The sequence below is a fragment of the Bemisia tabaci genome, chromosome 2, assembly GCF_918797505.1.
Source record: "Bemisia tabaci chromosome 2, PGI_BMITA_v3".
NCBI lineage: Eukaryota > Metazoa > Arthropoda > Insecta > Hemiptera > Aleyrodidae > Bemisia > Bemisia tabaci.
This window is the reverse complement of record NC_092794.1, coordinates 3377256-3391159: the sequence shown is the minus strand read 5'-3', so window position 1 is coordinate 3391159 and position 13904 is coordinate 3377256. Positions and strand designations below refer to the sequence as shown.

At 36.9% G+C, this 13904-nt stretch overlaps 1 protein-coding gene across 1 annotated transcript in view; it reads right to left on the bottom strand.

The window, feature by feature from the left end:
• The window catches only part of Bruce (BIR repeat containing ubiquitin-conjugating enzyme), a 72771-nt gene that overhangs the window by 52313 nt on the left and 6554 nt on the right, over positions 1-13904 (bottom strand). Inside the window, exons 5-14 of the mRNA XM_072296876.1 lie at positions 12897-13025; positions 11068-11287; positions 10441-10567; positions 9293-9886; positions 7952-8599; positions 6785-6923; positions 4678-4899; positions 2869-3113; positions 963-1174; positions 33-261 (exon numbers count right to left, since the gene is read on the bottom strand). Coding sequence (XP_072152977.1) covers positions 33-261; positions 963-1174; positions 2869-3113; positions 4678-4899; positions 6785-6923; positions 7952-8599; positions 9293-9886; positions 10441-10567; positions 11068-11287; positions 12897-13025 — 2765 coding nt within the window. The remainder of the gene's footprint in view (positions 1-32; positions 262-962; positions 1175-2868; positions 3114-4677; positions 4900-6784; positions 6924-7951; positions 8600-9292; positions 9887-10440; positions 10568-11067; positions 11288-12896; positions 13026-13904) is intronic.

Here is a 13904-nt window from a genome sequence, read left to right as displayed (position 1 = left end):
CTGAAAAAGAAAGACAAGAAATCGTTACTTACTTCTCATTTGAATACTAGTTGGTTTAGTTTTAGAAATTGTGACACAAACTTCGTGGAGCCAATCGGCGCCAACAAAATTTTCAACCACCTTACTGCTTGCAACACGTTCAACTGTTTGTCCTGGTTTAATACCCATCCTGCCTATCTCTTTGCCTTTCCAGCAAAAGTCCAGTTTGCTGCAGCTCTTCTTCTTCACGGGCCTATTTACATCCTTTTTTTTTGGTGTATGCTAGATGACAATAGGAAAGAATGAGTTAAGATAAACAAGTGTTCGCAAATTGCAATTAAATGGCATGAAAATCAACCAGAAAAGATAAAGCATATTAAAGGCATTCAGAATAGTCATATGTAAGAATTTTGATGATTAGCTTAGTGATGGATACTGCTTGAGTCTCTTTTATCCCACAAATACCACTACAGCGGAACGAGCAGATTATTACACAAATTATACAATTCATCAGGGTTTTATTTTGCTGTATCCATTGAATACACAATGGTTCTAGCACTCAAACATTTCTGAAATATTTTGAATTAGATTTCCAACTCTAATGTTGAAAAATTACAAAAAAGCTGTTTTGATACTCCATTCAGCAAATATGGTTTGCCGACACCTTTTCACTCACTGTTACGAGGCTTCAATTGAATTTTTTTTCTTTCCCGAAAATAAAATTTTCAAGCTTTTAAGGAGCCAACGCAAGACCTAACCTTAATTTCCTTTCCAAAAATTGTGGGTTAAGTGCACACATTTTTCTTTATCTTTTTTGGCCCTTTCAAAATCTGGGGTATTGGTTAAATACGGGCATATACCGTAAAATGCAATGAACATTTATCACCCTCTCCGTGTTAGACCTACAAAGGGGATGGATAAATGAGTGACTTGTGCTACCTCATAGGAGCTGTTATTTTTTTTAAAATATTAAAATCTCTTACACTTGTGGCAGTTGATTCATTATCTGGAAGAGCTTTAATGTGAATTAGAAGAGTCCGCCCATTCAAGTTCAACAATTCAGGTGACAAGAATCTCACACAGCCTCCTTGTTCAGAGAGATTTAAGCAATCTGCTATGTCAACAGGGCCACAAAGAATTTCAGCATTGTGCAACGTCAAAAATTCTTCTGAAATGACAGGGTTCTCTGGAGGTCCTGAAGATAAATAAGAAAAATGAGGGTTGAATAACCTTAAAAATTATAGAAAGAGAAAATGTATACAATGTGAGACAGTTAGCTTAGATGATAGAATGAGCTCAAAAAGCATAAATGTATCTGGTTGGCTCATGAAAGAATTTGGATTGAGTTTTTAGGTCCCTCTGAAGCCAAGCACTGGAAATGGATCATCATTCAAGAATGGTTAGGCAATGCTGCTTGGTAAATAACCTCATTTAAGAGGTTGAACTTTCCGACATACCTACTTCCTTCTTGCACAAGTTGATGGGCAAGCTTATTTGTAGCACTTCCGAACATACTTTAATTGTTGACTCCTGTGAGTAATTGAACTGAAATACTTAATCCTCCTCTATTTGGGCTTATTACTTTTAATTTTGAAGAGTACTATAGGGTGTTCCGTTTTTAGACAACCATCTCAAAACCTTGCTCCCCGGCCTTTTTCCCATTCCTTTTGGTCCCAAAAAGATATTTCTGAAGGGTCAGCACCATAGCTGAAGTCTACACTTTCCCCCAAAGCGATGAAAGTTTTTAAAGCAATTACATTGCTTTAAATAGGGAGAAAATTGGCCGATTTGCGGAACTACGTTTTTCCGCTGTAAAATGCGCCGAAATGATTTCAAACCTCACCATCTCTTGAAAAGTCGTACAGAGGCCTACTTTGAACGAGAAAATTCCTTTTTTGACCCAGAGATGAGGGGAGGGTGGGTCACGGCGCAGTTAATTTTGAGGCGCTGCGCGCAGCAAAATGATAGCATTTGACAGTTTTTGATAAACCTCTAAACACTTCCTCCGAAGCTGAGGAGGCTAATGTATCTCATAAATTGTAATAAAATGATGTCAAAGAGTTATTTTCATCCCTTCGAAACTATTTTCAACCATTTACACTGTTGCCAAATTTACTCGAACCTGGAAGGAAATTAGTATATATTATGTTCTGCACTTGACTGATTTTGGCAACAGTGTAAATGGTTGAAAATAGTTTCGAAGGGATGAAAATAACTCTTTGACATCATTTTATTACAATTTATGAGATACATTAGCCTCCTCAGCTTCGGAGGAAGTGTTTAGAGGTTTATCAAAAACTGTCAAATGCTATCATTTTGCTGCGCGCAGCGCCTCAAAATTAACTGCGCCGTGACCCACCCTCCCCTCATCTCTGGGTCAAAAAAGGAATTTTCTCGTTCAAAATAGGCCTCTGGACGACTTTTCAAGAGATGGTGAGGTTTGAAATCGTTTCGGCGCATTTTACAGCGGAAAAACGTAGTTCCGCAAATCGGCCTATTTTCTCCCTATTTAAAGCAATGTAATTGCTTTAAAAACTTTCATCGCTTTGGGGGAAAGTGTAGACTTCAGCTATGGTGCTGAAACTTCAGAATTATCTTTTTGGGACCAAAAGGAATGGGGAAAAGGCCGCGGAGCAAGGTTTTGAGATGGTTGTCTAAAGACGGAACACCCTAGAGTACTATTTTATAAACAAGGAGAATCGTTATGATTGCGTGTAAAGTAACGTGATTTTTGAAAAACTTCAAATTTCATTTACCTTACTGTTAAATGGACATAGATTCTAACAGGCTGCTGTCTATCATTCTCAGCAGGCTGCAAGTTGCAACTTGCCAAATTAGTTGAAATTAATATTTCCTAATAAATAAACATAAGTTAAACAAACACTCCACCTGAGTCAGTGTGCTGCTTCCACTTTGGTTTGTGAGCTGAGCTTGCAATATTAAAATTAATAAAACTATCAACAGAGGCGCCTTGACACTTAGGAAAATTAGATGAATGTTGCTTCAATAAAGTAAATTGAATTCTTGGTAAACGGACACATGGATAATGAAGAGAAAATTTGACATCAATATATCCAATACTTGCATTCCTTGAAAGTGTTATTTCAAAAATATGATCATTCCAACTTGTTTTTCTGAAACAAAACAAAGGAAAGACATAATATATATTGATTGACATTGGCAGTAACGATCTCAAAAAAAAAACAAGAAGAAAAATCCAACATAAATATGTTGGGAAAGTTTGCCGAATAACTGAAATATTGGACACATACCTACTATTTTCACGTCTTTGCTATTTGTATCAATTGGTACTTTTTACTAAATTTGGGAGAAAATATTGATTCATGAACGTTAAATGTGAATTTATTTTGAAGATTCCATCCCATTATCTTGATTTTAAGCTGATATGCGGCATTTACGCACGACCGCGATTTGGGCGAACTGCCATGCATCGAAATCGCATTAAGTTAATCCTTTTGAATTTCGAACTGTAACTTCTCTCCTATTAGGCCGATTTTCACAAATGAGGTCTCTTAGTATTTGTATTTTAACGGAAAGTGAGTAAAAACTTGCTAAATAGACAGAGAACAATTTTTGTGAAAATTTAGTAGATCCTGGCGTCACGGTGAATGGTTAATTGGGCGAGAAAGATAAGGTTTGACAGCGGTCCTTTGCCTGGCTGTCTTTTATTGCCTTGCTTAAAACCGGACACCCAAAGCAATATCGGGAGATAACTGCAGAGGCCATGGTTAGTACATGGTATAATAAGTCACGAGGCTCATCACGGAAAAGCTTATATGAGGTTTCTGTCAAATGAAATGATAGGTACGATTTTGACAGGAAAATGTTCTCAAGGGTTTCCAATTAGCAGTTCATTCGGTTTTTAGGTAAGAGACCATCAGAGCTTGACAGTTTAACAGTTCAAAGACCAAAAAAAAAAACGGGTCTGAGGAAAAAACTATTTGGACGGCCTGTTGAATAGCATTGGTTGATCGGTTTGCTGTACTATGGTACATCCGAGTGATTTCAAAAAGCGAGCCCTACTGGCAAGCTTGAAAAAAGAAAAAAAGGGACAGAGATCTACGATATAATGTGACAGATATAGAAACTGTAAAAATTAATTTGTACGTATTGGCTAAAGCATTGAGCAAAAAAAGCTAAATAAAGGTATTCTTGCCAAGTAAAAAAAAAGGTTTCACTTAGATTTATTGAGATTTTGATCAGTTAAAGGTTTTAATTAACTGGCTAGTCGGACCCATTTATTTACAATTAGCCTATGTACATCAGACATTTTTCTAGTTTGCTCTCATGGTTTATTTTGTTGATATTTTTGCAGGTATATTGGCACATTCAAAGGACTCTGGCTTGTTGAAGCCAATCAACCCTTTTAGTAATACAGATCTGTAGGATAATGACCTTATGAATAATAGTGTGATGACTCAAGGACAAATTAAGCTGCTAAAGATACCTACTCACTGAAGGACTTCCGTGTCATACCAGTGGTTCTAATTTTGAATGGAACTACATGAGCCCGAATCACCCCCTTAACAGCTTTTGAATAATCATTCAACTTATAGGGCAGTCAGGTGTGGAATGAATGGGCATTCCTTCTTCGACTAGGTATGGAATTCGACCAGCTTAGACTCTTCCAAAAATACCAAAGTAATAGAATAAGAGAAAAAATAGACATAAACTTACAAATCAGTTTGCAACTTCCACCCTCGAGAATATTGGTTGATGTCAGAATTACGCAGGAGTTGAGGGAGGCGCCGCTGCTTGACAGCATGCATCAGCTCTGTCCAACATGGCGGGACGATCGCAGAGAAACATGGTGTTAAAATTTCAAAACGTGTTAGCTCGTACAAGGATTTCAATTGAGACATTGAACTGATTTCAGGTAGATCAGCTAGGAATTTAAAACTGCAAGAGAAAAGATAAAATTAGATGACAAGTATTACGTAAGATGTAAGATGACCACGTCTTGGAACTATTCATCCTAAGGTAATGTTTAGCACACTTTTTGAAAGCTAATGACTTGATGTGACATAAACTATGAAAAAATGAATACGCAGAGACAAAGAGAGACCCTCCATTGCTATCTTGGCAATGGTAGAAACTTTTACTTTCGGGATTCAAACATTTAACTCTGGACTTACTTACAAAGTGGATGTTGAATAACATGTTGGATATTCAATTTCGCAAACATACTACAGTTTGACTCATTATGTCACCCAAAGCTCATCATCCATCTAGTCAGCAGATCAACAGCTGAAAAAAGGGTGATGACTGTTACTCCCTTGTAATCGTCCAAAAGGAAGTGTCGAGTCCCCGAAAGTAAAAGTTTCTACCTATTACCAAGAGGCTAGTGGAGTCTCCTTTGGTCTTTGTAGATAAAACTACTAAAAAACTTTCAATTTCAAATTTTAAATGACTCTAAACACGATGTTTCAAATTATGTACAAATTATATAGATTTTGTTAGATTGTTGTCTACCTAAGAGCAAAATCCCAAAAAATATGAAAACACTTCGAATCAAAAGTTACAGCTTGAAAATTGACAAAATTTGCGACTCACAACACACAAAAGCATTTTTTGTCCTGTCAAGATTGCTGGTTTTTGAAGGAGTCTGTAGACAGAGATAGCATTTCTCATACTGCCGTGCTAAGGAAGAACGCTGTATGAACATTCGAGAGTTGCCAAATTTCCTTCGATAAAATGTTTATTTTGGAGGAAAATTATGAATAATTTTCCTCGCAATTTTAAGACACTTTAGATCAAATTACAAACAAATTTATCAGAGAAATGGGTCACTAAACCATGAACGAATTTTGACTTGCGAATATAGTTTTCTGAAGGAAAATGACGCGTAGAAAACGATGCGCACATTAAAAACGCGAACAAGTAACTCAATAACCGAGAAATGCGCAGTTCAAATCGCTCAACTTATACGCAAATTTAAAACGCCCCGGTTTTGCGCCGCGCCGAATGATGTCATCCGGCACCAATCAGAAGCGGGCACGGGTTTCCACGACTTCCGTCAAATGTCTATCTACTCTTCGTACATGAAAAAATACTAAAGTCGAAATTATATCTTTTGAATTCAAGACTTGAATCTCATTCATATGTTAGCTGTAATAAACGAGCAACAATTCCATATCGAAACACGTTTTATTTTAACAAACATCATAGGAAAATGAGAGAAGATTGCGATATGACTACCGCAGTGCGTCAACACCGTCAGTTTCCCGCCATTTGGGTGCGTTTGAAATGTCTTGCAGTTTTTAGATTTTTCAAAAGCGGGTTTTTCCGCGATTTCGGCTCCATAAAAATGCGGAAAAATCACCACGTTATCTACTCACATTGTACTTTCAGAATATTCAATAAAATAAACAAGGTTTAGTGACCCATTGGCAGAAAAATGTCCAAAAATTATCTGAAAATTAGTGTTTTATCAAAGAAAATTTGGCAACGCCTGAAGGTTCATACGGCGTTTTTCCTTAGCTTGGTAGCATAGCCAGTAATTACTAACCATCTTTAAGAGTCTCATGCTCTGTAGCCAGTGGACTCTACAATCTAGAGTCTTCTTCCTATATCTAATACTCGGGCAGCTAAGTCAGTACTATAAGTTATATATTCCTGTTATCTTATTTAAGTACATGTGCACTAATTTCTTTTTTTTTTTGTATTTTTTGGGAAGATAATAAGCATATCAAATGGTAGCAACTATGCTTCAAATGCTGAAGTAAGTTACTTGAGAAAAGTAAACAATTTGTATCTTTCATGACCTGATCTTCGTATTACTTACTGGGGCTGAGATGAATTTGAACTAGTTTGTGGAAGACTGGGATAAAACTGATCGGCTGGATCATCGAATGATTCCCGGCGGTTGAGTGAGAAGAAATGTAGAACTCCATCCCCTGTTGTAGCACAGAGCTGTTCTTTACCTGTGAAATGTGAAAAAGTCAGTAAATTAAATCAATACCAAAGATAAAATCAAGGGTTTTTCTTAATACTTCACATATTTATACTAATACCACTGGTAAAATAAAAAAAGTGAGATCTGCATGAGAAGTGAAAGCATTACCATTTTTCCTGGCTTGGAGAAAAAATATAAATACTGCAAACTGAGAGGTTAAAGCCTTTGAGGGCATATCGACAGTGTAAGTCGGCAATCACATATCTCGTTTGCGGTGTCTGAAAATCTCTGCCTCTGTGTTATTTTTTCAAAGGAGAACAAATTGACATCATTCCTTGAAGTTTTTGCAGAATTTTCTTCGCACAGAGAAGAAAAATCATGGCAGTTTTATAGAATTGGCGTAGAGTAGTTTTTCCATTTAAAAAATAAAATATGACAGGAAGTCTGCGATGTTGCAAACCGAGTTATGTGACTGCTGACTTACACCGTCGATATTCCTTTCAGCATGGAATAAAAAATTCAAAAATAGTTAACATAGTCCTTTAAAAGTACTGATGTTATTGTAGCAGGGATTAGGGCCGCCAAAAATAAAGACAGATAATTGATTAGGTCCCTAAAAATTCTTTCTACCAAATAACAATTAAAAAAAAAAAAAAAAAAACAGGAAAAATTCTAACATATTTATTGTATGAGTGACAATAATGTGAGCTAAAATATCTACTACCAAGAAAATTAAAAAGACTTTGAAAAGAAGAATACAGTGCCTGTATTTTGATTGATCTGTCTAGTGTAATTATGAACAGCATCATGCTCTGCAGACATGTTAATTGAACTTGGCTGCCGAGACAATCAGTTTTTTTGAGAAGATAGATCTGAATAACAAAACGCTAAGAGATGCCTATGGGTGTTCCTACTGATCTGCTGATTTAACATGATTGGTTTCTCTGTTCTTTACGGAGAGCTGTATTTTGTCAAATCTGACTCACTTCCTATATCTGGTAGCCTTAGTCTGTCTGTGATTCATTAAAAATGTTATAAGGTGTAACAAATACTCACTACTGCAATACGTGACTGAGATAAAGCGGGCACCATCCTTGGGAGTCATTTTACTGATAGAATTCAATGTTGCAACATCAAAGAGTTCCAAATTTCCATCAAAAGTTAGAATGACTCCGACTCCGAGGGGTCGGGAACTAAATCGCCGAGCTGCCTCTTCTTTATCAGAGAAGGGCAGTAGGATAACATCACTCGGACTTGACGAGGGCAAATTGAAAGATCGAACAGCCACTGGCTGCTCCTTCAATTTCACTACAGCACCATTGAATACTACCTTGAATAGTAATAAATAACCACCCTGATTCGAACTCGTAACATCAGGTCGGTCAAGAATAAAGCTTTTAGGAGCAATAATTACTAATACATGACTACCGTCTAAAGAAGGAATAAATTTTTTGATAAGTAAATTATCGGTGTCCTGGTCACACAAAATAGGGAAACACTGGATGAATGTCATTTTGTGATGCCTGCTGCTGTTCTTATTTTCTGAATTTTTGCTAGAGCAGTCACCATCCATTTTAGGATCTCTCAACGCTTTGAGGGAATAACTCGCACTGCTGTTGGATGTTGACGGAAATGAGAGACCACCACCGGACATTGAGAGAGTGCCCCCTCCCGCGGTGGGCAAAATTCCTAACGGTAACAGACCTACAATAAACACACACAAAGAAAAAAAATTATTTCAATTTGATTATTTAAATTAAATTAAATATACTAATAATTCAAAAACGCAGATTTGGCATAATTTTCTCTTGATCCTGAGCATCTTTCAGAAGAGGCAGCATTTTACAGAGTATCTATGAGTTCTTAGATGGAGATGAGTTGGTTCTTAGATGAGTTCTTAGACTATTGTATGACCTCTGTCCATTTTGATAACTTTTATGAGAGGTTTCATAAGTATTGTCATCGTGAGTCTCTTGAGAGGGGGAAAAACAGAATATTGTAATAACAAAAATTGAGTTTTCTGCATATTTTTAATTTTATTACGAATGTAAAACTCGACAATTATCTTAGCTAATTAACTGACTACTTTGTACCAAAGAATTAAATAAAATAAGAGGATACATATTTGACATGCTGACCTGGGTCGAACTGGAGAATAGCGAGGGGAAAACGAGGGAAAAGGAGAAAAAAGAGAGAAAAAGGAGAATATTAATACAGGAAACAAAAGGGGGAAAACAGTCCCTAAGTGTTTTTCCACAAAATGATCAAGATGATTTAGAAAAATTAAAGAAAAGGAGTTAAATAGGAGAGTGAAAACGGTGCTTCTTTTAAAAACCACCCTCTCTCATGAAAATCCGTGCAAAAGAAATAAAAGAATAAAAATTCAAGAAGGCTTACCACTGCCAAAAGTGTGAGCAGCAACAACTTGAGGATCAAGTGAGTCAATTAGAGAATCAGGGCAGGAGATATCCGCCTGGTTGCCCACAATTTCATAAAATTTTTGACCAAGATTCTTTGGCAGGAAAATTTCTTGGAACGTCGATGAATTTAATCGAGAGGCACTTGTGCCAGTCCCAGAGACATTTTTCTTTGAAGCACCTTTTTGTGCGCTATTTCTATGAGCTAGTTCCGGGTCATGATAATGAAAATCATAAATAACCATGTACAGCTGAGTCCGTTGATGTTTTGTTTTTTCTTCTTTGAACATTAACAGCAAATCCAATTCGCGGCCAGGTCTACTTAAAGTTTCTACAGCCTTGATCAGGGCTTCTGTTGTTAAACTGCTTCTGTTGCTTGACATTTCTGAGCAGTTCATGATTGGCATACTTTGTGGAAACGCTTTGACCCCAGTCAAAAGGCTGGGTCGGATTACTTCAGCAGCCGAATTATCACAGTTGTCACTATTTTGACTTAATTCACAAGAGGACTGCAGTTTCCCTAACACACATGATGCTCCTATGTTCACTTTGGTTGTTGGATTCATGTACATCACTGAAATGAAGCAAATGAAGACAAAAGTCAGCAATATTGCATTCCACATAGTTTAAATCATTTTAAGTTTAAGGTGATAATTTTGTTTAAGTTGTAAAAGAAAACGAGTAAAAATATTTCTGGAAAAGGGGATGACTACATGAATCCTTTAACTTTTGATTTAAGAAAAAAATTTATAACTCAAAAGAAATTAGATTAGTTTGATACTGCTAGACTAAGTATAGTTTTGAGATTTGGGAATAGCTGACATTATACAAGTTCCTAAACTTTGAAGCTAAATTTAAAAAATGTAGAGGAAAAAACGGCTAAACATGCCTGGAAGCATTTGCAAAGTTACAAATTGTACAGGGTTTCACTGTAAAAAGTAGCAAAGTTACAACCCTCAAAGCAAAACCACGACCAGATACAGGCGTCCTGAGACTGTATCGTGCCAAAAGTTTAAGGTTTTCAAAGGCCTAGAGGCATTTGTGGCCGTTTTTTCATACATCCCTTAGTAAATTCACCATTACATACGATGACAGTATACATAAAATGTAAGAAAAGCAGACACATACTCAGATCAACAAGCTGTTCTTGAGGTACATCGACAAGAGATAAAACAGGCCTATCAGAATTTAAGCTTCCAACGATCTCTAAAAATGCGGCATCTCTTAAGGCTTCAGTTTCTACACGAACTTCCATCTGCAAAAAAAAGAATGATTCGAGAGATGAGTTAACATTGCTTGTCATTAAAGAATTTTTCAAAGCTGGTCGCAGGACTTTTTCTCTTCTATTTAACTTCTATTTCTATACAATTAAAGATATTCATGTTCGATGCATAAGCAACATACACTCCTCACACGTAGGCTTAAGTGAGAATGGCTTTTCTGAATTTTGGCCTATTTTGAGCTACATTTCTCCCATAACTAAGATAGATTCATGTAATTGTAAGTTCAAGAAAGGTCGAGGGTCAATATCACAAATGATACTATCTTAAGGAAATTAAATTATCCTGTCATAAAATGCACTGATAGGCTGAATACACCTCTCAGCACTGATTATAATAAAATAAATAAAACCATAAACAAGCTGAGTGAGAAAGTAAAAAAAACCAGGCCAATTGGCCATGAAAAAGGGTTGCGTGAAATGGTGGTTTAAGTGAAAGGTTAGGATTAGGTGAGAAAAAGAATGTGCATACTAACTTTAAACATTCGCATGTAATTCCAGACAAAAACAATGCCTGTAACGTCACTAACAGTAGAAATGAGACCTGGGGCAGAAGTTGTCCCAACTTCAATGGGAACTCCATTCAGCGGAAGTGGTAAAGCAGGAGCTGTTGCTAGACTCACAGACAGCGGAACATTTTGCGTGTACTCCCCCTTGATAAAAGGACAAGTTGGAGCATGCCTTTCATGTTCTGACCTAGAAATTAAAATTCCTTTTTGTCAATAAGAGTGCTTTGAAAGCACCACAAAAACCCAAAAAGCAAAGACAATAAACTGACCACAAATGAATCAGTGAGTTCGAAAACATGCCAACTCGGTAACTCGAAATTGCTCATTTTTATAAAAGTCATTGAAGTTAGCGCATCTGTTCCAACTTGGACCTTTAAAATGCCCTTAAGTGCTTGTATTTTAGCACCAAAAATCTCTTTCTTAGACTAATTTCTTCATTTACTGTTCGGTTTCGTGTGTGTCTCGATTCTTTTCATTTTTCCGAGTTGGTGTGTTTTCGTTCTCACTGATTCAAATGACCTAGTCTTTTTTTTAAAATTCCTGATATTCTTACACGGTTACACAAAAACACGTAAAGTGTTTTTCGGGGGGATGGGATGCTGCAGCATGAATCAGGTGGAAATCGACTGAACTCAATGCAAATTTGGAATGAAGTTAAAAGAGGAAAAATCAGGTTTTAATGATCAAACAATTTCTGGTAGACTAGCATTTCCTATGAAGATCGCCAATTCCTTGAAACATCAAAATCATTTTGCTGGTGCTCACTGAAAGTTTGATACAACCACTTATAGTGTCAGGTGTCTCCAGTAACAATTGACATTTAGGACTTGTCGGGCAAGAATTAAAATATGTAATTGTAATGTAACATCATGAGAAAAACTTCTACCAACAGATTCTGATTCAACGCAGCAGTCATTTAGACAGAGAGATGGTGATTTTTCCATCTTACGTTATAATTTGGCATAAAAGACTGTTCAAAGAGTAGGGTGACAAACGCTCTAACTTCCAAACTAGGCAAGGTAAAAGGGGTTGTCTCGTCCTGGCTAAGTTCCCCCAATGGGCCTGTTGCAAACTTTTGCGAGAGCAAAAAAAAAGAGTGGTTCCATATAGATAATGTCTCAAAAATCACAATGAGCGCATTGGCAGACTCTGAAATGCACTCCTAACTTCACAATCTGCATAAGAAATTTGCGATTTTTTAAGCTTCCCGCTTCAAAAATGATACCACAGCACAGGTGAACATTCCATTAGAGGAGTCGTTCCATTCAATCCCTGCTCAACATGGCCGACGCTTCCGCGTGCAAGTTGAGAATAGCACGAGGTCAATCAAGGCCGATATCTATCAACGCGAAAAAAATGTGAATATAAACACGGCGATTGTTATCAGGTGGTGAGAGTCATCCTCCCATCACATGTGTTTCGGCGGATTGGCGTCGGCTATGTTGAATATTGCGTAGTATCCTTGTGAGCAGGGGTTGGATGGAACAACTCCTCTAACGAAATGTTCACCTGTGCCATGATATCGCTTTTGAAGAGGGAAGCTCGAAAAACGCAAATTTCTTACGCAAATTGTGAAGTAAGGAGAGCATTTCAGACTTTGCCGATGCGCTCATTGTGATTTTTGAGACACTTTCTATGAGTAACAACTCTTATTTTAGCTCTAGCAAAAGTTTGCAACAGGCCCATTGTCAGGGTGAAATCTGACGACAAAGCTGGTCCTCCTTTGGACCCTTGATGATCAATGATAAGCTTGCTTCACCAGAAAAAGAATAAAGACACTTCACAGTTGGACTAACCATGGTTCATCGGCTGGTTCCCAATAGATTAGACAGACAACACAGGTAAAACACATAGCACAGTCATCTCCTTTATTGTTTTGTTGATGATAAAAACCTGCTTGAGCCATTTGGTCTGGTAGTGCCCACCTATGGAGTTAAAAAAGAAAAAAAAATGAGACAAAATAAAAGTAGAGTTGCACTAAGTTTATAATCTTTCATCGAATGGAATAATTTGATAATTTACGAGAGGATGTCAATCAGAGTTTTACCTTGATTTTAATATGAATAAGGCCAAAAGCTTCTCGATTAAAAAGTAAAATATTGGTGAGGTACTTTGCCACTTTCACGACTAAGCCCTGGAAATTCCAGGAAATATTCTCAAAAAATGATTACCTAAAACCCACAAACAAGGGGAAAAGATGAGACCCATTGTTAGTAACATTGATTCACCAACTTACAGCCTCGCAAAGTGGTTAAATAAAAGTTTCCTGCAGCTAGGACCTATCAATAGTATGTCGGTCAAGAACAGCAACCAATTCATCAATGAAGTTCAAGACACAAAAATAAGTGAAGATCAGGTAATGGTTTCTTTTGATGTTGAGTCACTCTTTCCAAGTGTACCGATAAGGAAAACCCTGGATATTTTAAAGAAATGGTTGCTAGAAAAAGAGCTAGATGAAAAAATTGTCAACAATCTTGTAAATCTAACAGAAATTTGCACCGAAAACCGGTTTTTCCAGTTCAATGGTAAAATTTATAAACAAGAAGACGGTCTAACGATGGGCAACCCTCTATCCCCCTTCCTTGCAGAACTTTTCATGAGTGACTTGGAAAGAAAGATTAAAAATGGTTTCAATTGGCTTTTCAATGTGTGGAGAAGGTTTGTGGATGATGTTTTTAGTATATTGAAGAGAAGAAATTTAGATGACGCCTTGAAGTTCTTAAACTTGCAAGAAAAGTCGGTTAAGTTCACCTACGAGGTTGAGAATAACGAGAAACTTTCCTTTCTCGATTTAATGGTACATA